Source organism: Microcebus murinus, chromosome 16 (assembly GCF_040939455.1).
Source record: "Microcebus murinus isolate Inina chromosome 16, M.murinus_Inina_mat1.0, whole genome shotgun sequence".
NCBI lineage: Eukaryota > Metazoa > Chordata > Mammalia > Primates > Cheirogaleidae > Microcebus > Microcebus murinus.
In genome coordinates this window covers 60,133,050-60,158,820 of record NC_134119.1, presented here as the reverse complement: position 1 = coordinate 60,158,820, position 25,771 = coordinate 60,133,050, and the positions used below count along the sequence as shown (strand labels likewise).

Sequence of the window (25,771 nt, the reverse complement as noted above, 5' to 3'; positions counted from 1 at the left end):
AGCCAGAGGTTCAAGTTCTCTCCGTCGTCGCCCGAGTGAAATGTAGTCCAGGCTAGAACAGCCGGGACCCCAAGTCCTCTGTGAGAAATGGATCCAAGGTTCGTAAAAACCTAGAAGAAATGCTGCCGGTGACCACTAGGACCGCCCGAGGCAAGAAGACTTCTGGGACTGGCCGCCCACCCTGGCAGTGCGCAAGCGCAGAGCGCCCAAATGCTGGCGCCGCGGGCCCTGCGCCGGCCGATTCCGCTGAGCGGCGAGCCTCGGGGGACGCGCTGGGGCAGTGTGAACTCTGTCCTCCTGGCTCTTCCAGTCGGAGGCCTCAGATCTCAGTGTGAGGGCCCGGCAGGGAGAATCACAGCTGTGACCTCGAGGACCATCGCACGCTGGGCTGGGGGTGAGCTCCTCAAAGTGGGACGCTGGGACCTTTACGGCCGCTGAGGTAGCGCCAGCCTGTTTGGTAATATATGAGATGGTAACTTTTAATACTTATATAATGTAATATAATATATGGGATGGTATATATTATATAATATTGTATATATTATATAATATATAATATTCATCCTTGGACACATTAAAGATGGACTGAATTAATGTGATTTTAAAAATCATCTGAAGAAATATCTTCTAAATATTTTTCTTATTTTTGTTTAGGAATAAGTTTCTTAAAGATAACCAAGGGAAGACATTTTCTTAAAATTTAGAACCTTGATATGGTAATTATTTGTAAAATTTGATTGTTATTTATAAATACTCAAAACATCTGAATGGTAAAAACTGTGTAAATTTTAAAAACTTTTGATGAATGAATTTTGGGGGTAATATTATTTATAACAAATAAAATGGACAAATAGATAATAATCTTAATTTACTGTCTCTCTGGCTTAAAATATTGGTCAATATCCTAAGAGGAAAAGGAACAAAGCTAAAAATTCATGATTCACAAATATAAGTAGCTGAAAACCTATTAAAGTTGCAACCTAAGAACTTGATCACTTTTCTTTTAAATCAGTCCTTGGATTTGTTGCTCTGAATCTCCTGGGTAATCCTTCAGGAGTACCACAACCCCAGTGGATACACACATAAATCACATAGATCAATGGATTAAATTGAGTCCAGGAATGAACTTCACATATACAGTAAATTAATTTTCAACAAGGGTACAAAGGCAATTCAAGGAGGGGAAGAATAGTCATTTCAACAAAGACTGGAACAACTAGATATCCATATGGAAAAGACTGAATTGGGATCTCCACCTCTCACCATATACAAAATCAACTCAAAATGGATCAAACACCTGAGTTTAAGAATTAAAACAACAGAACATTTGGAAGGAATTACAGGCATAAATCTTCTGGATGCTATGGTCAGCAATTGTTTCTTACATATGACACCAAAATCACAAGCAACACCACCAAAAAAAGAAATTGGACATGATCAAATTTTAAAACTTTGTGCCTCAAAACCACCATGAAGAGAAGGCAACCCAAAGAATGAAAGAAAATTCTGGTAAATCATATTTCTGATATAGGATTTGTATGTAGACTAAATAAAAATGTCTTGCCAATCAATGACAAAAAGACAACCCAATTAAAAATAGGCAAAGTAACTGAATAAATTTTTCTCAAAGAAAAAAAGCATACACATGGATATTAAATACTTGAAAAGATGTTCAACATCTTTAGTCATCAAGGATATGCAAATCAAAGCCCCAGTGAGATACCAATCATACCTCTAGGATGGCTAGAATCAAACATACAGAAATCTTGGCTAGGATTTGGAGAAATAGGAACCTACATATATTTATGGTGGGACTGGACAATGATACACTTGTTTTGGAGAACAGTCTGGCAGTTCCTCAGAAGGATACAGAGAAATGGGAATGACCCATATGACCCAGCAATTTTAGTACTAGGTATATTATCAAAAGAAATGAAAACATATGTCCCCACAAAGCTGTTACTCAAATATTTACAGCAGCATGATTCATAAGAGCCAAGAACTAGAAACAAACCAATTGTACCTCATCTCATAAATGGATGAATAAATGTAGTATATTCATGCAGTGGAATATTATTTGGTAATATAAAGAAATGGAGGTCTGATCCTTCCTATAACATACATCAAACTTGAAAACATTATGCCAAGTGATTGAAGCCAGTACAGAAGACCACATATCCATGATTCATTTTATATGAAACTTCTTTTCCTGTGAAATTTCCAATGTGGGCTAATTTATACAGACTAAAAGTAGATTAGTGGTTGACTAAACTGAGGGGTGAAAGGAGAAATTGGGGATGATGGCCTTCGGGTGTGGGGTTTCATGCTGCCACAATGAAAATGTTGTAAAATTGGTTGTGTTGATGGTTTCACAACGCTGACTACACTAAACACTATTGATTTACACAATTTAAAGCAGTGAATTGAATGGTATGTGAATTATATATATATATATATATATATATTTTTTTTTTTTTTTTTTTTTTGAGACAGAGTCTCACTTTGTTGCCCGGGCTAGAGTGAGTGCCGTGGCGTCAGCCTAGCTCACAGCAACCTCAATCTCCTGGGCTCGAGTGATCCTTCTGCCTCAGCCTCCCGGGTAGCTGGGACTACAGGCATGCGCCACCATGCCCGGCTAATTTTTTTTTATATATATATCAGTTGGCCAATTAATTTCTTTCTATTTATAGTAGAGACAGGGTCTCGCTCAGGCTGGTTTTGAACTCCTGACCTTGAGCAATCCGCCCGCCTCGGCCTCCCAAGAGCTAGGATTACAGGCGTGAGCCACAGCGCCCGGCCTGTGAATTATATTTTAGTAAAGTTGTTACCATAAAAATAGATTTTTCAACAGGTAATAACTGAGAGCATTCATTGCTAGCAGATCTTCTCTACAAGAAATGTTAAAGGATATTCTTGAGAGAAAAGGAATAGGACATAGTCAGAAATTTGTATCTAAACAAGAAATAGAGTTAGAAATGAAATAAATGCAAGAAAAACAAAACTAGTTTTCTTATTTTTAGTTTCTCTAAAAGATGGTATTAAAGGAAAATTGTAACACTGTTATTCTGTGTTTTTAACATGGAAAACTGAAATATAGGATAGAGCAGCACAAGGAATGGGAGATAGACATTAGAAATATACTGTTAAAGTATCTTCCAAGACTACGGAAGTACTATGATATTATTTGAAAGCAGATTCAGATTATTTTAAAATGCATATTCTAAATTCTAGGAACACCAGTAAAAAACTAATAGAGGTATAAATAAGAAAACAGGGAAGATAAAGATATATATTTAAAAGCAACATTGAAATGCATCAAAAAGTAACAATGTGTTAAGATGCAAGAAGATACAGGGAATAAATATCAGAGACTATTATGAAACTTTAAAATATATATGTGCATATATTAATACATATGTACAATGGAATAATCAATTTAGAACTTCGATTAATTCTGCCACATTTTAAAATGGTACGTATAAAAGAATTATTCTTTAGCAAATTAGTTTTTTTTTTTTTTTTTTTAATATATATATATCAGTTGGCCAATTAGTTTTCTTTCTATTTATAGTAGAGACGGGGTCTCGCTCTTTGCTCAGGCTGGTTTTGAACTCCTGACCTTGAGCAATCCGCCCGCCTCGGCCTCCCAGAGAGCTAGGATTACAGGCGTGAGCCACCGCGCTCGGCCTCCTTAGCAAATTAGTAACAGTAGTTCTGTGGATCTGACAATTTAGACTTAGAAATGTCAGTAATTTTCAAAGAAATTAGAAAAACACCAACAAAAATATTTTATAAACGATTAGCCTATAACTAATCAAAGTTAATAACAAAGCACATCCAGAAAATGTGAAAAAGTCCAGTCCCCCCAAATTTTTATATTATGAAAAGGAACATTTGTATATAATTATTGAAATTACTGTGTATCACAGTAAGATACACACAAAGTAATTCTATATAGGAAAAAAATTCAGAACAAAATTCTGTATCCACGGGCAATAAACAGTACGAAATTAGAACAATAATTAACTCTTATCCTATTAAATGTGAAGGTGTTATTGAATAAATATATTGATAAATCATTCCTCTTATGATGTAATCAAATGGAGAATCTCATAACTATCCTCTGTTTTCTTGATAGACCTTTAGATTAACCTAAATTCTTCAATTCCACTGCAAAACATGCTGGCTTGAGGCCATTTTACTCGTGAACATTCTGAAATAGTAAATACTCTGGAAATGAATTGTATCTACACTGAATCAGCTATATTGGTTCCTGTCATAAATTTGTTTAATCAAGTTGCTGCCTCAGCATCTATTTTTTAGGCCTGACATAAATTGTTTAAAACCCAGTCTTACCCTGTCACCTTTGGCCTATAAAAACTTCTCCTCTCCATGTGGTTGTTTGCAATATATCCTGATTCTTCAACATCTTACACACGCACCAACACACTCACAGCTGCTGACTATGATGACACTTAATGGCCAATGCCAGATTCATGTAAATTAGTTCTTCCTTTGCTCTCAAGTTTTCTTTAACCAATATACAATGCCCTGGAGAAAATCTAAGGGATGATGCCAATGGACCTTAATAAAGGTATAGTCACACAGGTTCTCTCAGTCTGTCTCTCTCTCAATCCCCACCTGCTGGTTGAGCTCCCTTGCTGACTTCTAGACTTCCTGAAGGCTTCTTATCATCCCCCTTAATCTCTCAGAGATTATAAGTAATAAATATCTTCTGTTTTGTGCATTTTGGTTTCACTCCCTCATTGTGTCTCAGCTGATTTGCACATACACCTGAACCTAACTTTCTCTTTGGTCAGGGCTAAGAGAGTGGTTATCTTGTAGGGCTAGAGACCTAACTAGACATAGGTCAGACAAGAGCCACGTGGGCATCTGCCAGCATAAACAGGATTTCTTTGTGAGGGACACTCCTAGTCACAGGTCAGACACTTAGGCATTAGGACATCCATCAGGACAGAGAAGTATCTCAGGAAGGCACACTGTAAACATTCCCAGGGAAAAACTGGGAAGAAATAAGAATATAAATAATATAAGCATAAAAATAATAAGAATTAAAACATAATACTTGTAAAAGATATTTTTTCAATTGCTTATAATTTTTTAAAACATTACAATTTTTGCATATTGTTTATATTTTAAAAGATTTAAGATGCTTTCAAATATATGATAAAGATTTTTGATTTTTAATATCTGCCTAAAAGTACTTGATTGATTTGCAAGTGATAATTAAGTGCTTGGCAATATTTAATTTGCTAAATCCATAAGATTCTATGTGAACAGAATGTAGGTGCTCAGAATATAACTACCCAACAGAAAGTTTTGTGATAATGGAAACACTGTATACAGTAGTCCCTCCCCTTATCAGCAGGGGATATATGTTCCAAAACCCCCAGTGGATGCCTAAAACCACAGATAGTATGAAAACCTATGTATACTATATTTTTTCCTACACATATATACCTATAATAAAGTTTACTTTATAAGTTAGGCACAGTAAGAGATAACTAGTAATGAAATAGAACAATTGTAACAATATACTATAATAAAAGTTATGTGAATGTGGTCTGTCTCTCTCTCTCAAAATATCTTATTGTACTGTACTTACCCTTCTTCTCATTGACCATGGATAAATGAAACTGTGGATAACAGGGAGGACTACTGTGTCTGTAAAGTCCAATCAGTACTCATGGCTTGAACAGTTGATTATGGCTAGTACCACTGATAAATTAAATTTCACTTTTTTTTTTTTTTTTTTTTGAGACAGAGTCTTGCTCTGTTGCCCAGGCTAGAGTGCAGGGGCATCATCATAGTTCACTGTAGCCTCAAACTCCTGGGCTCTCACTTTTAAATTTTATTAAATTTAAATAAACTTAAAAGAGCCACATGTAGCTGGTGGGTAGTGTATATGAGAGTATATCAATAGATCTAGAGGAATGTTAATTGCTTAATGTTTAATTAAATGCTAATTATTTGACAAATTATAACTTTTAGCATGGGTCAATAAACAAAGTAAAACTATTAGTGGACATTACTCACCCTGCATTAGAACCCTTCTTCACACATTAAAGAATCTATCACTTCATTAAGGCTGCTGGTAAGTATGCAAACATATCTAAGCAGCCAAGAGCATTTCATATTGTTGCAGAAGAGGCCTGAGGTCCCAGCATGGTACTGCCAAGAACAAATGATACTTCATTTTCACTGAGGGGTTGATCTAGAGATGCTTTTAGGTAGAACACAGTGGTACTACCAAGATGTGCAGTGCTCAAAGGAATTGTGCTTCGGGCACATTCTCAGTTCAGTTAATCTGCTGGGTCCAAACAAAGTAGAAATTCAAATAGCAGAGTGTCAGATAAATTTGGAAAACTGGTTAACAATTTAATATTAAAACCATAAGGAGAAAAACAAAATAAATAAGAAACAGGAGTATATGGGTTTAAAGCCAAATTTTACCTAACTTTTAATGAACAAATAATGTCAATAACAAAAAAATTAAGAATGTTATTAATAGATCCTTAATTTTGCATGTTAATATGTGAATGTCAATATCAATTTTGAATATCTGCACAAAAATCCTGAGCAAAATCTTCACAAGAAAAATTGAGCAGCTTATCAAAACAATAATATACCATGGCTGAACATATTATATTACATAAAGCTTAAAACAAGAAATCACTATAAATTATAACATTAACATATCAAAGGACGATATATGAGCAAAGCAAAAGATGTGATGGCATTTGAAAAGGATAAGAAGTTAGCTTTAATTATAGAATATACTTGCATATAACAAAGCAAATATTAGTTTAATGGTAAAATATTGTACTGATTTCCATTAAATTGGGTAAAAGACTGAGATGCAATTATGGTTAGACTAAACATGGCAACATCCAAATATAATAGGATGATATGTGGGGGAGGCTTTCAGTATAAGAAAAATCATGTAGGTACTTTAAAAAGTAACTTTATATATGAAACAACAAAAGAATCAAGATCCAGGGTATGTGTGTGTGTGTACTCTATAAATCAGTAAGTTGAGAAAATGAGCAAAAGAAACATAGGAAAGTTATAGTAAATAACATGATTGGTCAATAAATATGTATAAAAGATACTTAATGGGTTAATTAAAAAATATATTTTTAAGTGGACAAGTGTAATTATATATATATAGGATACTTTTATTTCCAGTTGACCAGATTATAAATTACAACAGAAGACAGAAGTAAATATTCAAATATATATAAGCTATGACTGTGCAATTATAGAGAGTGTTATTTACAGACTCTATCTGAAATTCAAAATAGTCAAGGTAGAGTTTTAAAAAATGTCAATACCTAAATACCAATCAATATGAGAGTTTAAAAACATTAGGAATATTCACACAGCTTCATCTGGAAGGTTTTTCATTTTGTAGAAAAGTAATAGTACTATGTATATAGAAAAAGGCAGCTAATTACATATGATGTGAGCTGACTGCTATCACACTACGGTTTAATTACATGAAGTCGAGCTGAAATTCCAGCTTGAGGGTCACTCCTTTAGGTTTTGGCAACATTTCAGCATATGGTTTCCTGTCCCAACTGTTAGTAGGTAATAGGAATGGAAGTTCCCGGGTAATACTTAGACATATCGGGTTATGGAAAAGCAAACTTTCTATACCACAGTGCACTCCAGTTTTTTTGAGATGCTGATCATGTGTTTTTTGGTTATTCCAAGAGTGTGAGAGTGCTTAAATGGCATGTCTAAGAACAGAAACAATTTTTCAAGTATCAAGTATAGTGGTAATCTGACCTATAGAGAAACCATTCTACATTGTGTTATATTTAATTATCAAAACTTACATCTGGTGGATTCCTTTGCTTCAAAGGAAAAAAAAAAAAAAAAAAAAAAAGAAAACTTACAATTGCATAGGGGAAATGATGTTAATATTTAATAGTAAATTATTCCCTGTGTGGACAAAAGGGATATGGATGAGCAGATCATAATGCATGATAACACTAACACTATCGACTCTTGGCTGACAACGCGTAATGTGTGATGTTCCTTAGTTCAGAAGGGTAATAATTCTTTAATAGGGCTGCAAGTGAATTTAGGTAGCTATCATCTGTAATTCCGATTTCCTAAATGATTTTAAAAAGGTAGTTTTTAGAATTGATGGTATCATAAACATATAATTCATCCCATTTGCAAAACTATGTAGAAAACTTAGAAAAATTGAAAGAATAAACATAGTTAGATCAATGTTTCTTTTCCTTAATTTATCTAGAATATATTGAACCAGAAGAGTTCTGAATTGACTCTTCCAGAAAAATGACTTTCTATTGTATAATTATTTTAAAAGAATCTTAGAGCTTGCTAATATAATACTCAGAAATTTACCACTTACCTTAATGAGTGAAATTCATCTTGTTTCCAATTGTATTTTAAAAATTCATATTTCCTACAGTATCTATGGTCATGTTTGACAAACTACATTTTTTACCAATATCATTTCTTCTAAATATATTAGAGATTTCTAAATATTTTGGCTTAAACACGTGCTAACTTTTTTCTTCTTTTGAGACAGAGTCTCACTTTGTTGCCCAGGCTAGAGTGAGTGCCATGGCATCAGCCTAGCTCACAGCAACCTCAAACTCCTGGGCTCAAGCAATCCTATTGTCTCAGCCTCCTGAGTAGCTGGGACTACAGGCATGTGCTACCATGCCCGGCTGATTTTTTCTATATATATTAGTTAGCCAATTTCTTTCTTTCTATTTATAGTAGAGACGGTGTCTTGCTCTTGCTCAGGCTGGTTTCGAACTCCTGACCTCCGTGCTAACTTTTTTTTTTTTTGAGACAGAGTCTCACTTTGTTGCCCAGGTTAGAGTGAGTGTCGTGCCATCAGCCTAGCTCACAGCAACCTCAATCTCCTGGACTCAAGTGATCCCCCTGCCTTAGTCTCCCAAGTGGCTGGGACTACAGGCATGCGCCACCATGCCCGGCTAATTTTTTTTCTATATATATTAGTTGGCCAATTAATTTATTTCTATTTATAGTAGAGACAGGGTCTCGCTCTTGCTCAGGCTGCTTACGAACTCCTGACCTCGAGCAATCCGCGTGCCTCGGCCTCCCAGAGTGCTAGTATTACAGGCGTGAGCCACCACGCCTGGCCCATGCTAACTTTTAATTTAAGAAATTTAATAAAAATTTCAATAGTTTTTCTTAATATTGGTATGTAGTTTGTTTTGCTTTCTTCTAGCCTCATAAACTAACATTGCTTCTAACCACAGATTTATTAATTGTCTAGCCTTTAACAGGCATTTTATATGTTTGGTGGACAGAGAGATGAACAATATAACAAATTGTTCAAATCCTGGTTTCCTGCATGCATTAAAGGTATTATATTTTCAAATTAATGCATCAATGTAGCATTCATCAAGTTATTAATTAAAAAATGGATCATTTCAATGGAGAATTGAAAGTTGCCACTGCAAGTTTTACAAGATAGCACTAATAATCATGTAAAAACCGGGCCTGGCATGGTGGCTCATGCCTGTAATCCTAGCACTCTGGGAGGCCGAGGTGGGCGGATTGTTCAAGGTCAGGAGTTCGAAACCAGTCTGAGCGAGACTCGGACTCTACCAAATAGAAAGAAATTGACCAGCTAAAAATATTTAGAAAAAATTAGCCAGGCATGGTGGCACATGCCTGTAGTCCCAGCTACTCGGGAGGCTAAGGCAGTAGGATCGCTTGAGCCCAGGAGTTTGAGGTTGCTGTGAGCTAGGCTGACATCACGGCACTCACTCTAGCCTGGGCAACAAAGTGAGACTCTTGTCTCAAAAAAAAAACCAAAAAAACCCCCCCAAAAACCTGACATGTACTTTCAGAAGTATGCAGCATCATTCATGAAATGGTATTGCCCAAAATTTAAACCTAATTGATTCTCTAATTTATAGGAGAAAGAAGGGACACAGCAACAAGTTAAATCATACCATGAAGAACAAATCAAGAATGTGGGACATTCTTTAGATAAGTAAAAAGAAAAAATCAAAACCATGAAAATGTAGGGGTATTGCCCTAGATAATAACACGTTTTAAAAATCCCAAATGCAATTAGTTAACATAGAGTGGATCCTGATTAGAAAATAAATAGCTATAAACCGAGTGCGGTGGCATGTCCCTGTAATCCCAGCTACTTGGGAGGCTGAGGCAGGAGGATTGCTTGAACTCAGGAGTTCAAGACTAGCCTAGCAGCATAAAAGAAAAGCAAAGAAATAGCTATTTAAAATATTGGGGTGCACATTTGAAGATATTATGAAAATTATTAAGTTTTCCCAGTATGATTATAATATCACGGTTATCCAGGAATTTACATGTATTTAAGGGTGAAGTACCACGATATCTACAATTAACTCTCATATAATACAGAAATAACTCATTAGATAAGCAGATACGAAAAGTAGAAATGAGACAAAGTAAATAACATGAATGTAAACATATATGGTGGGTATATTTTTCTGCATGTTAAATAACATGAATTACAAATTTAGATATATTATTTCCTAAAATAAATTTAAGAAAAATCTCCAAGAAGACAATTTACTTTTGCTATCCCATTATTAATTCCTAATTTATCTTAAATTGTGAACAGAGAATATGAATCGATGGCTATTATCAAAATCTTTATATACACTAAATTGTATACTTTATTTCCAAAATTATATATAATGTAATAATGGATGAGTGGCTTTAAGAAGCTATTCAAAATTAATTATGCCACTAGAATCGTTCATAAAAACCAACTATCAGCAACACAAATAATGATAACTATAATAGCTTATATTTATGGAGCATAAAGTTATATGCCAGATAATTTTTCCAGGATTTTACACGTACTAATTTAATTAATTCCCATAACAGGACTATCATGTAGGGTTTTTTTTTTTTCTTTTTTAGAGATAGGGTCTTGCTATGTTTCCCAGGCTTGCGTGCAGTGGCTATTCACAGGTGCAATCATAGTGCACTGCAACCTTTAACTCCTGGCTTCATGTGACTCTCCTGCCTCAGCCTTCCAAGTAGGCGGAACTACAGGTGAGCACCTTTGTGCCTGGCTTTCATGTATGTTCTTGATTACATTTTACAAAGGATGCCCATAGATGATACATGTGTTGGCCAATGACACACAGGGTGTAAGCTGGCAGTGATGACAGGTAAGGCATATGCTATGACTAAAAGCAGTATGGCATATGTGACATTACCAAGTTCGTTTATTAGTATTAATTTTTGAGAGTTAAACAATGATTGGTGTCGGAATTTGTTGTGTTTTAAAAATAAAAATATGTCTGAAAATGTTTTGACATTCCTTTCTCCAAAAGGTGAAGATGAATTCCTCTCCTACTAAATGTGGGCTAGACTTAGTGACTCACTGCTAATAAGTAAAATGTAGTGGAAATAACTTCCAAACTGAGATTATAAAAAAGATCCCAAGTATCCTCAAGCAGCATATGGAGAGGTCCCATTGGAGAGGAAACAACCTGCCAGTATACACTTACCAGCCATTTAACTAAGCCATCTTTGCACGCACATGCTCCAGCTCCAGTTAAGCCTTCAGGTAACTGCAATCTCTTGAGACACCTGAAGCCACAACTGCCCAGGTTAGCTGCTCCCAAATTCCTGACTCACAGAAACTGTGAGAAAAATACACATTCGTTGGCATTTTAAGTCACTAATTTTTTGTGTACTTGGGAATGCAGCATGAGATAACAAAGTTTGTATCTAGACAAAGGATGCTCTTGAAACAGAAAGCTAAAAATGTCAGAGGTGCATGGGACCACAAAATGGTTAGAAACTGAAAGAGCCTTGAAAATACTTTTAGCAGAAACCTGGAGGTTTTTAAGTAGGCTACTAGTGAGGGCTTAAAGAAAATGCAAATATATTACTGCACACTAGGGGAGAGGGAGATTCTTACTATGTAGCAGCAGAAAGTGTAGCAACATTGGTGCATGTGATGATGTGAAAAGTAGAAAATAATACCTAATACTTAATGAACTGGACAATTTAGCTAAGGAGACTTCCAAGCAGAATGTTCAAGGTGTCTCCTAACTTCTTGCTGCTTAAAGTACAAGAAGTGAGATAAGCTAGAGAAAGACTGTTAAACAGAAGTGAACCAGGACTTGGTTTTAGAAATAAATTCCTAGCCTCTCTAGAAGGCAAATGATGTTAAACTTCAGAAATGGTCTCTGTAATCCTAGCATGCTGGGAGGCTGAGGCGGCTGGATTGCTCAAGGTCAGGAGTTCAAATCAGCCTGAGCAATAGCGACACCCTGTCTCTACTATAAATAGAAAGAAATTAATTGGCCGACTAAATATATATATAATTAGCCGGGCATGGTAGTACATGCCTGTAGTCCCAGCTACTTGGGAGGCTGAGGCAGGAGGATTGCTTAAACCCAGGAGTTTGATTGAGGTTGCTGTGAACTAAGCTGACACCACGGCACTCTAGCCCGGGGAACAAAAGTGAGACTCTGTCTCAAAAAAAAAAAAAAAAAGAAAAGAAATAGTCTCTGGAAATATCAAATCCAAGGCACTGTTAGAAAAACACTGTCTGTCTATAGGTAAGCGGAGGGTATGTGTTCATCTTGGTCCTCTGAAAAGCAAAAAACAAGACAAGATGAGATGCATAAAAGAGATTGGGGCAACTAACTATAAAGGAAAAAGAGGAGAGCCAGGGAAGGTAGTGAAAGGCAAGGTTGATAAATCTAAAGAAGAGGGAATGAAGGGAGATTGTGTAGGAAAACTATTAAAATGCAGTGCAGTGTGAAGATAATTTAAGCTTGCCTGATGGGAAGTTGACTCACAGTTGTCCAGTTGGAGAGTCTGAGTCTTATAAGAATTGACCTGCATTAATACTCCTACTGTGCTCAGAAAACTGACTGGAGAGCCCACGGGAAGCATGGCCTCAATATTAACATTATCATTATTTCAGAGAGGAAGCAGTTAGGGACTTCAGTCAGTTATGCTCATCATAGCAAGTGATCCATTCTCCATAGAACAGATAGAGTATCACTATTATGAACTCTTTGCTAAGACCTCAGAAAGATCTAATGTGACACTTAAGAGAATCACCATTCAATGAAATTTCTATAAAAGGGGATGTCAGCAGCCTCTTGCAGAAGCCCAAGGTAGAGAAGAGATGATTCTGAGTGAGAGTAAAAGAGTGTGACCACCAGGAGAAAGCTCTCCTGAATGTTCTACTTACTAGAAGCAAGCGACTAGGTTCAAAGGAAAGGGAGTTAGACCTCAATGTTGAAGGGTGGAGTGTCAAAGAATTTGTGGACATATTTTAAAAACACCACCATTGGCACTCTGAATGCAAATTGTTCATATTCCTACAACATGGAAAATATGCTCAAGAAGCCCCCAAAATCTCATCTATGTATAACATCAACTATTCTCAGTCCAGAATTTCCTCATCTAGATCAAGTCCACTGTGGATAAGGACAGCTTTCTCCTGGCACTCTCATTTTCTAAGTCAGCAGCCAGTGTGGGTGAGCCACCAGGGGAAATATACCCTTCAGACCCAGTTAAGCCTTTAGAAGACTGCAATCTCATGAAAAGCCCAATCCAGAAGCACTCAGTAAAAAAATTTCATTCTGTGGATGTTGTGTGCATGAAGAAATTGAGATTCCCACATTTTTCTTAATTTGCCACTGAATAGTTAAATGTTCCATTAAAATAGAACTGACACTGAATGCTTTCTAGTGTGGCAAGAACTGCATTATGGATTCTTTCATTTGCTGAAGACAGACTAATATTCAGTCATTTCTCACCAATGTAAAAATCGTCTGATGTTGAAAAAGTTTGCACCATATTCCTTATGTTTTTAGACTTTTATACCAGTATGAATTCCTTGATGTGCTTTAAGAGCTGAACCATATCTGAAGGTTTTCCCACACTGCTTACACACAAAGGGTTTCTCACCAGTATGAATTCTTTCATGTTGAACTAGGTTTGAAGCACGACTAAAGGCCTTTCCACATTCCTTACATTCATAAGGTTTTCCACCAGTATGAATTTTCCGATGTTGCGTAAGGTATCCATACATTTTAAAGGCCTTTCCACATTCTTTACATTCATAGGGTTTTTTATCAGCGTGAATACTCTGATGTGCATTAAGGTGTGAATTACGTCTAAAGGTCTTCCCACATTCCTTACATTCAAAAGGCTTCACATCAGTATGAATACTCTGATGTAGAGTAAGATTTCTATAGAAAGTAAAGGTTTTACTACATACCTTACATTCATAGGGTTTCACACCGGTATGAATTTTCTGATGTTGATTAAGGTATCCATGCAAGCTAAAGGTCTTTCCACATTCCTTACATTCATAGGGTTTCTCACCAGTATGCGTTTTCTGATGTTGAACAAGGTTTGAGCCAGTACTATAGGCCTTCCCACATTCCTGACATTCAAAAAGTTTTTTACCAGTATGAATACTCTGATGTCGAGTAAGATTTCTATACAAAGTAAAGGTTTTTTTACACTCCTTACATTCAAAGCGTTTCATACTAGTATGAATTTTCTGATGTTGATTAAGGTACCCATATAAGCTAAAGGTCTTTCCACATTCCTTACACTCATAGGGTTTCTCACCAGTATGAGTTTTCTGATGTTGGAAAAGTTTTGAGCCAGTAGTATATGCCTTCCCACATTGCCTACACTCAAAAAGTTTCTCACCAGTATGAATATTCTGATGTCGAGTAAGATTTCTATACAAAGTAAAGGTTTTTTTACACTCCTTACATTCATACGGTTTCCCGCCTTTATGAATTCTCTGATGTAAAAGAAGGTATGAGGCAGTGGTATAGCCTTTCCCACATTCTTTACATTCATACGGTTTTTTGCCAGTGTGAACACTCTGATGTACAATAAGTTGATGACCTCTTCTAAAGGCCTTTCCACATTTCTCACATACATAAGGTTTCTCATCTGTATGAATTTGCCCATGTTCAACAAGATTTGAGCGCCTACTGAAAGCTTTCCCACACTCCTTACATTTATAGGGTTTTTCACCAGTATGAATTCTCTGATGAATTCTAAGGTGCCCGCCTTGACTGAAGGCCCTCCCACATTCCTGACATTCATAAGGCTTCCCACCAGTGTGAATTCTCTCATGTTGAGCAATGTGTGAAGCATAAATAAATGCTTTCCCACATTCCCTACATTCATAGGTTTTCTCACCAGTATGAAATCTCTGATGTACTGTAAGTTGATAACCACTTTTAAAGTTCTTCCCACATTCAGTACATTCATAGGGTTTCTCACCAGTATGAAATCTTTGATGCAGAGTAAGCTGATAGCCACTACGAAAGTTCTTCCCACACTCTTTGCATTCATAGGGTCTCTCAATAATATGAAGCCTGTGATGTAGAATAAGTTGATAGCCACTACTAAATTTCTTCTGACATTTCTTACATTCATAGAGTTTCTCTCTGTTATATATGCTCTGATGTTGTATAGAAGATATACGTGTTTCAGACGTAGGCATTTCTACGTAGCTGATTATCTCACACTGTAAATCCAAATCTGAAACAAAAGAAGAAAATAAAAAAATGTATTTCTATATAAGAGAACATGAAACTTCTATGAAAGAAATAAGAAATAATATTCATAATAAGTAAATGGTTTACAGAGTTCTAAAATATGGTTATGAAATTTGAGCTGGGGGCAGTGGTTAACACCTCTAATCCTAGCAGTTTGGGAGGATGAGGAGGGAGGATTGCTTGAGACCAGGAGTTTGAGAGCAGCCTGAGCAACATAGCAAGACCCTCATTTACAAAAAATAGAAGAATTAGCTGCATGTGGTAGCACATGCCTGTAGCCCCAGTTACTTGGGAGGCTGAGGTGGGAGGATTACTTGAGGCCAGGAGTTTGAGACTTGCCTGGACAACAAAGTGAGACCCTGTCTCTTAAAAAAAAAAAAAAAAAAAAAAAGTAGCTAGATGTGATGGCATGCATGTCTGTAGTACCAGTTATTCAAGAGGCTGAGCCAGGAGGATCACTTGGCCCCAGGAGTTTGAGGTTACAGTGAGCTATACTCTTGCCACTACACTCTAGCCTAGGTGACAGAAAGAGACCCTGTCTCAGAAAAAAAAAAATTAGAAGCAGAAAAAATGAAGGTACTTATTAACATTAAAATTAGAACATTGGTTACATTTAGCAGGAGGGAGAAGATTGTGATTGGGTGGAGATATGTTAAGGGCTTCAGAATTGACTAAAAACACTTATTTCCTTATTTAGAAACATTGCTTTGACAGGTATAAAAGAATCGGGTGTGTTATTATTACAACCTTTCTGTAACTCTGAAATTATATTAAAATAAAGAGTTTAAAAAAAAAGTTTTGGGAGTTGAGTCTACTTCTCCCGCACCGCAAGACACTATTGTAGTAGTTCCTTAAAAACCAATAAACAAACAAACAAACAAATTTTTTAAAAAAATTTTAACTCCTGAGCTGGGTATAGCGACATGGTTGCTTAACTTATATAACTCATTAAGCCACACTTTTGTTTTATGCTGTTCTCAGTATTGGTCTGATATTTTTAAAAACAGCTTAAAATTAAAAAAAACCCAAATTACACCATTGATTATAATCATTTTTATTTCTTAACAATTTAAATTCAATAATGCCTCATACGATGTGCCTCCTCACAACAGTGTGACCTCATTTCTTGTCACTCTCCTCTTAGGATCCCTATTCTGGTCTACTTTAGTGCTCCTCAAACTCACGTAGCTCTCCCCATTCTCTTCCCTTAACTCTCCACACTCCTCCCCTCCACTACCCCAGCTGTCCTCTTAGCCCTCCAAGCTCTTAATTAACTTGCAATATAAACACATTGGTAAATACATGGCCTATAACTTTACATCCTGTCTCTTCTCAAATATTAACCATCCCAAAGAGATCTCCCCAAGCATCTTATCTAAAATGGCCTGACCTCTGCTTACTTTTTATCATGGCTCATTCCACTGCCTAATATTATTTGTTTACCTGTTTATTTTTATGTGTACTTGCTCTAGTACAATGTAAATTCCATGAAGACAGGGATCTTATAAGTCTTGTTCACTATCACTATTTTGATAAATGTGTGTTTGTGTATGTAAAAGGACAGGTGGAAAAACAGCTGAATCCAAAATACAGGTAAAAAGAAAAAAGAGCATCCTTATCACTGAAAAATGGGTTTGAAATATAGGTAATAAGGTCATCGGTAAATGGGGTAAGAAATAAGGTAATCGGTAAATGAGGTAAAGTTCAAGTTTCTTCATAGCTCACATTGAGATCTATATTTCCTCCCCAGGTCATAGGCCTAAGCTCTATGAGTCTGGGTGCCTTGGAGGAGGGCTTTAGGAACAACACCATACAGAAGCGTCACCTCTCCCTTACCTCACAGGCTGTTGCCAGCCCTGATTGCTTCCCCTGCCTTCCTTACCTGCGTACTGTGTTTCTTCCCTCAAAAGCATCCAGGGTTCTTTGCCTTGCTCCAATAAGTCAACCACATCTGGTTTAGAAGTGGAATGTCCTGCTTATGAGAAAAGAAATGGCACATGGTATAAAAATAAAAACAAAAGTTACAGAAACCTTTGGGCTTTGGTTAAATTTGCAACGAACGAAGGATTTCAAATAAAAGAAGAGTGAGATGATTTAAGAAGTAAGGCAGGTATGGTGAAATATTATTTTAACTTAAACTTATACAGGTTCTGTCCCTTAAGAGAAAGTTTAAAAATGTTTGTGAAAGTCTCTGGAGCCAGAAAGCTGGTGTACAAATTCTTCCTCTTAAACCTACCAACCTTGTGACTGTGGCCATGTGACTTCAACTCACTATTCCACAGTGTTGGCAAATAAACTGGGCATAATAATATTACCATCATATAGTTGTTTGATCATTAAGTCATCTTATACATTTTTTCCCCAGAAGAGTGCCAAGGACATAATGAGCACAATTGTACCAATTACAATTATTTTATTTCCATAAAAGGAAAACACGAAGCATCTCAATCGATTTACAAAATCTGTATTCAATATTAAATGCAAAGTTCATAAATTATAACTTTCAACCATAAATTATACAAATTGGCTAGAGGAAATTAAATTTAGACCCTACAGTTTTAAATGAATACTGTTCATCCAATCTACTGCTCTATAAGTCATAGAGATTATTTCATGCTCTGAGCAAATCATGAATCTGCATCTAACTTTTATCCTTGTATATGGATCAGATGATGACACAGCATATCTATAGAAATTTTGGGAATAAACACAATGGGAAACTAGGCCTCCTGAATGATGATTATTCACTAAATAAATACACATCATTTTAATGCAGCCCCTTGGATATTAAGGAAGGAAGCTATTTTAAGAAGATCCAGAGGGAGATGTGAATATCACTAAAGGATGAAGAAAATGATGCTTCTTAATAGCAATGCCATTGTCAAACTGGCAGAGGCCAAACCTTCCTTTAGGAATTGGAAGGAAAAATTTAGCCTATATTTTGAAATACAGCCTTGAAATTCACTGTGTTAAAAGGTAATATATCACATATCACATTTTAAATTACTTGAGGCAAATAAACTTACCCAGTGAGACCAGGTTCCTATAGTTCTCCAACATCACATCCCTGTACAAATCCCTCTGATTAAGGTCCAGGTATTCCCACTCCTGCCGAGAGAAGTCTATGGCCACATCCCTGAATGTCACTAATTCCTGAAACTGTAAACCCATGTATTATGAAATTTAAAATATATTTTAAAAACTGAAAGACAGAAGATCAGAAGAGCACATTAGAGAAAGGGAGCAATATAGTACAATATAGACTAATGACCAGGAGGCAGAGAAAAGCAGAATGTCTCTATGTTCCTAAAGAATTCTATTGCTGCAGACGAATCTTTCTACATGCTGGGGGTTACTGTAATAATTCAGTCCCACTGAGGAATAAAATTCAAGTTTCTGTATTCAATAAAGTATTAAAGATATAACCTTAGCCAGAAGAGATAGAATAGAAAAAAAATAAAAAATAAAGATATAACCACATAGTCTGTTAGTTGCATGATGCTTAAATTCCCAATAAATGTGAGTTACTAAACTATTTTCCCTTTAACAGTTTAAAAAATATTTAATATAAAAATCTCCATATATATAAAATATAAAAAAAGGTTTGTGAAAACTTTAGCTATTTCCACAAGCCTCAAGTTCATCATTATATCAGAGCATATTATAAGCATTTTTGTTTTGACAAATAAATTTTGTATTGGCTATTTAACAATTTATTTTGTTTTGGATATCTTAGACTTAATCCACCCTTTACTTTCATATACTTGGTGGATAAAATTTCAAAGGTCTTTTTTTTTTTTTTTTTTTTTTTTTTTGAGACAGAGTCTCGCTTTGTTGCCCAGGTTAGAGTGAGTGCCGTGGCGTCAGCCTAGCTCACAGCAACCTCAAACTCCTGGGCTCGAGTGATCCTTCTGCCTCAGCCTCCCGGGTAGCTGGGACTACAGGCATGCGCCACCATGCCCGGCTAATTTTTTATATATATATCAGTTGGCCAATTAATTTCTTTCTATTTATAGTAGAGACGGGGTCTCGCTCTTGCTCAGGCTGGTTTTGAACTCCTGACCTTGAGCAATCCGCCTGCCTCGGCCTCCCAAGAGCTAGGATTACAGGCGTGATAAAGGTCTTTTCCAATTCTAGAAATCAACACATTTATTCCTTAGGATAACATTCTCATTCATAAGGATCTTCCGTCACTCACTCAATACTACTTTTGTTTCTGGATGTATACTGATATAGGATGACTTATAATCAAAAAGATGTAACCCAAGTTCAACAGAACACATTCAACCATAAAATAGATATTTGTCTCGCAAGATCCATGATATGCTCCCAATCATTCTAAAATTCTCTAAGATTGTGAGATCTTAGAGATCATGCTAAGACTGAGACCAACTGATAACAAAATCCCATCTTATTTGCCTAGAAAACTCAGGTCTATGAGAATTTAAAAGTCTACCTATGGTATGGTATTCAAATAGGACTAACACCTCTAATTCACCAAACTAGAGACCTATTGGGGAAGCTCAACTATTTCCCAGATGGGACTTCACTCCTTCATGGTTTTATCATAGCCTTTGGTTGAAGAATAAGCACATAAGAATACTGAGTAAATTGGACAATAAATACACAAACACTCAGGGAGGAAATGGAGTTATTTGCTATCACTATGCACTGCAGGAGAATAGGAGAAACTGGAGAGCAGATAACTGAATGAGGCATTCTTAAATAGGAAGCTTCAGGTTAATAAAAAGATTCACACAATCTAAAATCATAACATTGCAAGGAAACAGAAATAATCAACTTACACAGGTCATGGTTTTAGAAATGTAAGACCTGATCAGTCCTCCTCGGGATTCCAATACAATTCAAACTCCAGAGAATCCAAAGCTGAGAGAAGAAAAAAAAGTTTTAGTTGTCCCAACATGACTTAATGTAATAAAATCTTTCTGCTCCTCCATTTCCCCTTCTAAAATTAGTCCCCCACAACTATACATATAATTTAGGGAAAAGTAGAAGATGTATCTAAGCTCTCCCTCAAACCCCAGGAAACCCAGCTACACAAAGGTAGTTGTAGAATTAGTCACTTTTGCATTGAAGTCAGATCCAGACATTATAGCAGGAGATTTCCTGGACAAGCCATTTTGGGAAGGGTGATCTAGATCTGAGATCAGGCTGCTCAGTCTTCCCATGACTAGATCCACCTGCCTTCACTCCTACTTTCCAAGGTTGGAAGAGGCCTCATCATCCAAACTAGAACCTCTTTTATGGCATCAGGGATCAGCTGAAATTGGTCAATATATGGGAGATAATATTAATAACAACACTGAAGAATTTGCTTAGTCCTGGTTCTGTGTTGAGTCCAGCCAAATTGGCTAAACACAAAACATATATGTAATATATTCAAAGCAGCCATTAAATGCTAAGTAGGAAACATATTTAAGGACATTATGCTAAATGGACTATTGTAATTGCTTTGGGGTGCCATGAACAACACCCATATTAGATGGTGAACTTGGCCGGATGCAGTGGCTCACACCTGTAGTTCCAGTATTCTGGGAGGCCAAGGTGGGTGGATTGCTTGAGCTCAGGAGTTCAAGACCAGCTTGAACAAGAGTAAGACCCTATCTCTACTAAAAATAGAAAAAATTAGCTGGGCATAGTGATGCACGCCTGTAGTGCCAGCTACTTGGGAGGCTGAGGCAGGAAGATGGCTTGAGCCCAGGAGTTCAAGGCTGCAATGCACTACTACGATGCCATTGCACTCTACCCAAGTGACAGAGTGAGATTGTCTTAAAAACAAACTAATCCCTCTTGAACCCTTTTCTGGTTGCTAAGTTAGAAGATATTAATTAATGTAGGATGATTCAGAATTATATCAAAGTCATTTGATGTCAGCACATCCTGGGCAGCAAAAAAATAGCCATAATATATATCACTCGAGGCTTCCTTACAAAGAATCATGATCCCTACATTTGAAAGTCCTATATAATATTGTTATTCAATTCTAAAAGCTTCAAAAAGCATTAGATCTCAACCCACACTAAGATTTGGACCATTTATTATAAGGCTTTACCACATGTACCTGGAAAACTCATGTCTATAGAAAACATCAAAGTCCTTCTCTATTTGGCCAAATGGGATCCTCATCTCTAATTCATCTACCCAGTCTGACCCGGAAGCTCAATTCTTTATGGGACTCAACACCCTCATCGTTCCATCACTGCTCTTACTATGTGATTAGGCATGTAAGAGGTAATGTCAGTAAACACATAAATACTACTTAAAGGAGGCCACAGAAAGAGGACACTGGATTATCTGGGACCATTGTTTACTGGTAATAGGAGGAAATCAGAAGCAGATAATTGAATGGGGTTCTTCAGGTAAGAAGCTTCAGAAAAACGAATGAAAACATTTACGTCATATATTTCAATGAGAAGGAAACAGCAACTTACACATGCCATGGTTTTATATCTGCAAACACTGATGAGACCCCCTTGAGGTTTCTCTATAGGAGAAGAACAAAGAGTATCCAGAGCTGTGAAAGGAAAAACACACCACAAGAAAGGCATGTTTTAGTGTCACCGTGTAACAAAATAAACTTTTTTGCTCCTCCATTCTAAATAATATTTCCTACCATAAGTACACAATTTGAAAAGATTAGAAGGATTTTTAGATAAATCTGAACTCTTCTCCAATCCCCAGGATATCCAGACACTTCAGCAGGCAGTGCAGTTCTTCGCTTTGGGAAAGCTGCTCTGTAGTGAGTTTGGGCTGCTCAGTCCTATCCTGAACAGATCCTCTTCCCTTCATTCATACCTCCCAGGGTTGAAAAGGAGCCACATCATCCAAATCACATCTTACTTTATGGCCTTGGGATCAGGTGAGGTTGAAAAGGGTGTGCAGGACATAGAATTGGTCAGGCAGTATTTGGCACTCAAATACTAAGCAGTTCTAAAAGAACTGCTTAAATACATTATAAAATATCTATGTAATGAATGTTAAGTAAGGAAAAATATTAGGGACATGGAAAATATTCTAGAAATATGTCAGTAGAAAAATCAGGTTAGAAAACCATTAAATAAAATATGATACTGTTTGTAAAATATATATATATTTCAATATTGAAAGACTGATAGACCATTAGTTCTACAGTAGGTATTGTCTAGGTAAAATAAATAAAGAAAGAAAAAATTTAAAAATAAAAAAACATACAATACTGACAGTTCATCAGACTCAAGTAGATATGAAAAGTCTGGAAAGTTATACACTCATAGATTAACAGTGCTTACCTTCTTGCTTTGATCCAGGGTTTTTTGTTTGTTGAGTCAACGGTCATACCTTAACTTAAGAGATACATGCATATGAATCATGATTACATGTTCAGTGGAAGGTGTTCTCCAAAAAGTGAAAATTTCTTTTGTTTTTTTCTTTTTTTAAAGAGAGGGTCTCGCACTATTGCCCAGACTATAAAGTGCAGTGGCATGATCACAGAGCTCACTATAATCTCCAATTCCTGGGATCAAGTGATCCTCCTACCTCAGCCTCCCAAGTAGCCAAGACTACAGGCACCCATCACCACTCTGGCTAACTTTTGTTATAGTTTTTGTAGAGATGGGGGTTTTGCTATGTTGCCCAGGCTGGTCTCAAACTATTCTCCCACCTTAGCCTCCCAAAATGCTGGGATTACAAATGTGAGCCCAACATGCCTGGCCAGAAAGTACACTTTTTAAAATAACTTTGTTAAGTGGGATTGATATTTAATTTTGGATTTTTTAGTATTACTGATTATAAATATGAATATTGCTTAACATTACATACATGTGATCCTTCCATGTCTAACTCTGTATAAATATAATTGTATTAGCTGCATAATAGTCAACCATATGGGTTAATCATTTACTTAATCATTTCCATAAGCCTGTACACTAATTTTGCACATAATCATAAAGAAGAAAACTGTTGTCTCTGATTTTAAACTACAGACTCTAAATCTTTTTGGGCTTTGTTTAGAATACGAGAACACACAGAAACATTTGAATGATATGCCAAATGAATATGAAAATGTTAATGAGATTCACCTCAATGACATCCAACATCCACTGGAAAGAAAGAAGATTATGATTAGGACATTCAGACACATTTCAGACAAAGGAAAGAATGCCCTAAAACCAATAATTTAATGAAAGAAAAAACCCAACTAGCTTAAACCTTGATTTTTAGATGTAAAACAATTCTTTCCTTTTCATGAGGGTCCTTCTTTGGGGGAATGGCGGGACTGGGGGGGGAAGTAGGGAGTCATGAGTTATCGCCCTTTTCTTGTTGCACAGAATGACTCATTATACCATACCCTCCACACTTGCCTTGCTCACACACTTAAACACATGGAGGTAGCAGAGAGGCTAGAATCTGAGTATGCATTCTCAGCAGGTTCCTGGTGTCAGAACTCTGGGAAAGTGGAGGTTCTGAGACAAGTGGCTGACCCTCAGATCTCACAAAGAAAGAACCTTCCAGGCGTTCCCAATCTCAGAGCAAGTCAGTGCCTTCTTGCTGGAAAACTTTATTTAAGGTTCATTATCTGACTTCCCTCTTCCAGACATTTTCTTTGTGTCAGCCGCAAGTAGCTGTAAGGAGAGAAGGTGGAGGAAGCACCAAGGACCCTACAGCCAAGAGTCACAGTGACACTAACAGCCATAGCAATAGATGAACACATCCAAGGCATTCACCTCATATCCCCATCACGGGAGCACAGAATCTTACCGGTCACAGCCTCACAACCGCACCCTCGATCAAGGAGGCACATCCCAGCCCTCTAACTCACACAATTTCTCTCACGTACACACACACACACACACACACACACACACACACACACACACACACACACACACACACGTACACACACATACACACACTGGCACACGTTCACCATCTGACAGATAAACATTCTCTCACATACACACACCCACAAGCACACGTTCCCCATCTGACAGATGAAACAGTCTCTCACATACACACTCACACATAACACACTCACACACACACACTGGCACACATTCCTCATCTGACAGATGAAACATTCTCTCATATACACACACATACATACACACGCACAAGCACACGTTCCCCATCTGACAAACATTCTGTCTCTCTCTCTCTCTCACACACACACTCACGCACACGTTCCCCACCTGAAAGATGAAACATTCTCTCACATACACACACACACACACGTTCCCCACCAGACAGATGAACATTCCCTCACATACACACACAAACACCCTCCTCTGCTGTTCACGCACCCACAGGCCTGTGATTCCAGTAACAACTGGCCCGTCCATGCTCCCGGTTTCCACGCTTTAAGGGCCTCCTCCACCGCCCCGGCCGGTTCAGGTCGAGCTCCAATTTGACCCTCATCGCCCAGGGCCCTGCCCCCAAGGACCCTGTTCCTGTTATATCCCAAGATACGCTCAAACTCACCTCGCAAAGCACAAGAACCGCGCGAAATCGGAAGGGAAGCCACAGATTGAATGTGCCCATTGCCTTCTGGGAAATGTAGTTCCAGTCTGAACATCTGTAACCGCGGTGTCTTATGGGAAAAGTGGCCCAGATCCCAAAATCCTAGTTACGACGCAAACCCGCCCCAAGAACCGCCCAATGCCGCCTCCCGGAGGTTTTAGTTTTCCCTCTAGTAGGAGTTTGCAAACCAAGGACGTGATGCGCTGGCAGAGATAGCTGGGACAAAGGCGTGTCCGACGTATCCACGGAGTCCTGAAACGACAAGTGGACCCGGAAAGCTGAGAAGGGGACTATGGAACTCTGGCTGACCAAAGCCTCGGGCTTTTGCTGGCAGAGCTGGCTCGGTAGGGTCAGCTGTGTGGCGGTGAGGGCGAGCGCGCGGGAGGGTTGAGTACCTGAGGGAGGGGACTCTGCTCTTGTGTCTCCTGAAGCAGCCCCAGCCTTGTTCTAAGGTATAGAAAAATTAACTTTTTTAAAAATTAAGAAAAATAATTGTATACTTTATATATTTATAGAGTACACTATATATTGATATATGGTTATATAGTGGAATGATTAAATCAACCTAATTAAACCCATCACTTCACATGCTTAATTTTTGGGGGTGAAAACGTTTAATAGCTACTCTTTTAGCAATTTTGAAATATACAATG

The 25,771-nt window shown here is 37.2% G+C and overlaps 1 protein-coding gene across 6 annotated transcripts; it reads right to left on the bottom strand.

Moving 5' to 3' along the window:
• Positions 1 to 3,694: 3,694 nt before the first annotated feature.
• On the bottom strand, positions 3,695 to 25,597 carry ZNF573 (zinc finger protein 573). Of its 6 annotated transcripts, XM_012774785.2 has the most exons (8): positions 25,080 to 25,589; positions 22,892 to 22,945; positions 22,055 to 22,137; positions 20,408 to 20,489; positions 18,629 to 18,761; positions 17,485 to 17,577; positions 14,294 to 15,585; positions 3,695 to 6,328 (listed from the first exon to the last, which is right to left on the bottom strand). In XM_012774785.2, the coding sequence occupies exons 4-8, from the start codon at positions 20,414 to 20,416 to the stop codon at positions 6,320 to 6,322; spliced, it is 1,536 nt and encodes a 511-aa protein (XP_012630239.2). In that variant the 5' UTR covers positions 20,417 to 20,489; positions 22,055 to 22,137; positions 22,892 to 22,945; positions 25,080 to 25,589; the 3' UTR covers positions 3,695 to 6,319. The 6 variants fall into 6 exon arrangements, with proteins under 6 accessions (XP_012630239.2, XP_012630232.2, XP_012630236.2 ...); XM_012774778.2 differs by lacking the exon at positions 3,695 to 6,328 and having other exon boundaries at positions 12,612 to 15,585; positions 25,080 to 25,597; XM_012774782.2 differs by lacking the exon at positions 3,695 to 6,328 and having other exon boundaries at positions 12,612 to 15,585; positions 22,055 to 22,107; positions 25,080 to 25,597.
• Between the last annotated feature and the right edge of the window lie 174 nt (positions 25,598 to 25,771).

What these genes read in the sequence shown, in the direction of transcription:
- ZNF573 (XM_012774778.2), bottom strand. An exon ending in TAGGAACCTGGTCTCACTGG is followed by an intron (nt 17,578 to 18,628) that starts GTAAGTTTATTT and finishes TTTTCTCATAAG; the next exon opens with CAGGACATTCCACTTCTAAA. An exon ending in GGAAGAAACACAGTACGCAG is followed by an intron (nt 15,586 to 17,484) that starts GTAAGGAAGGCA and finishes CTTTTGTTTCAG; the next exon opens with ATTTGGATTTACAGTGTGAG.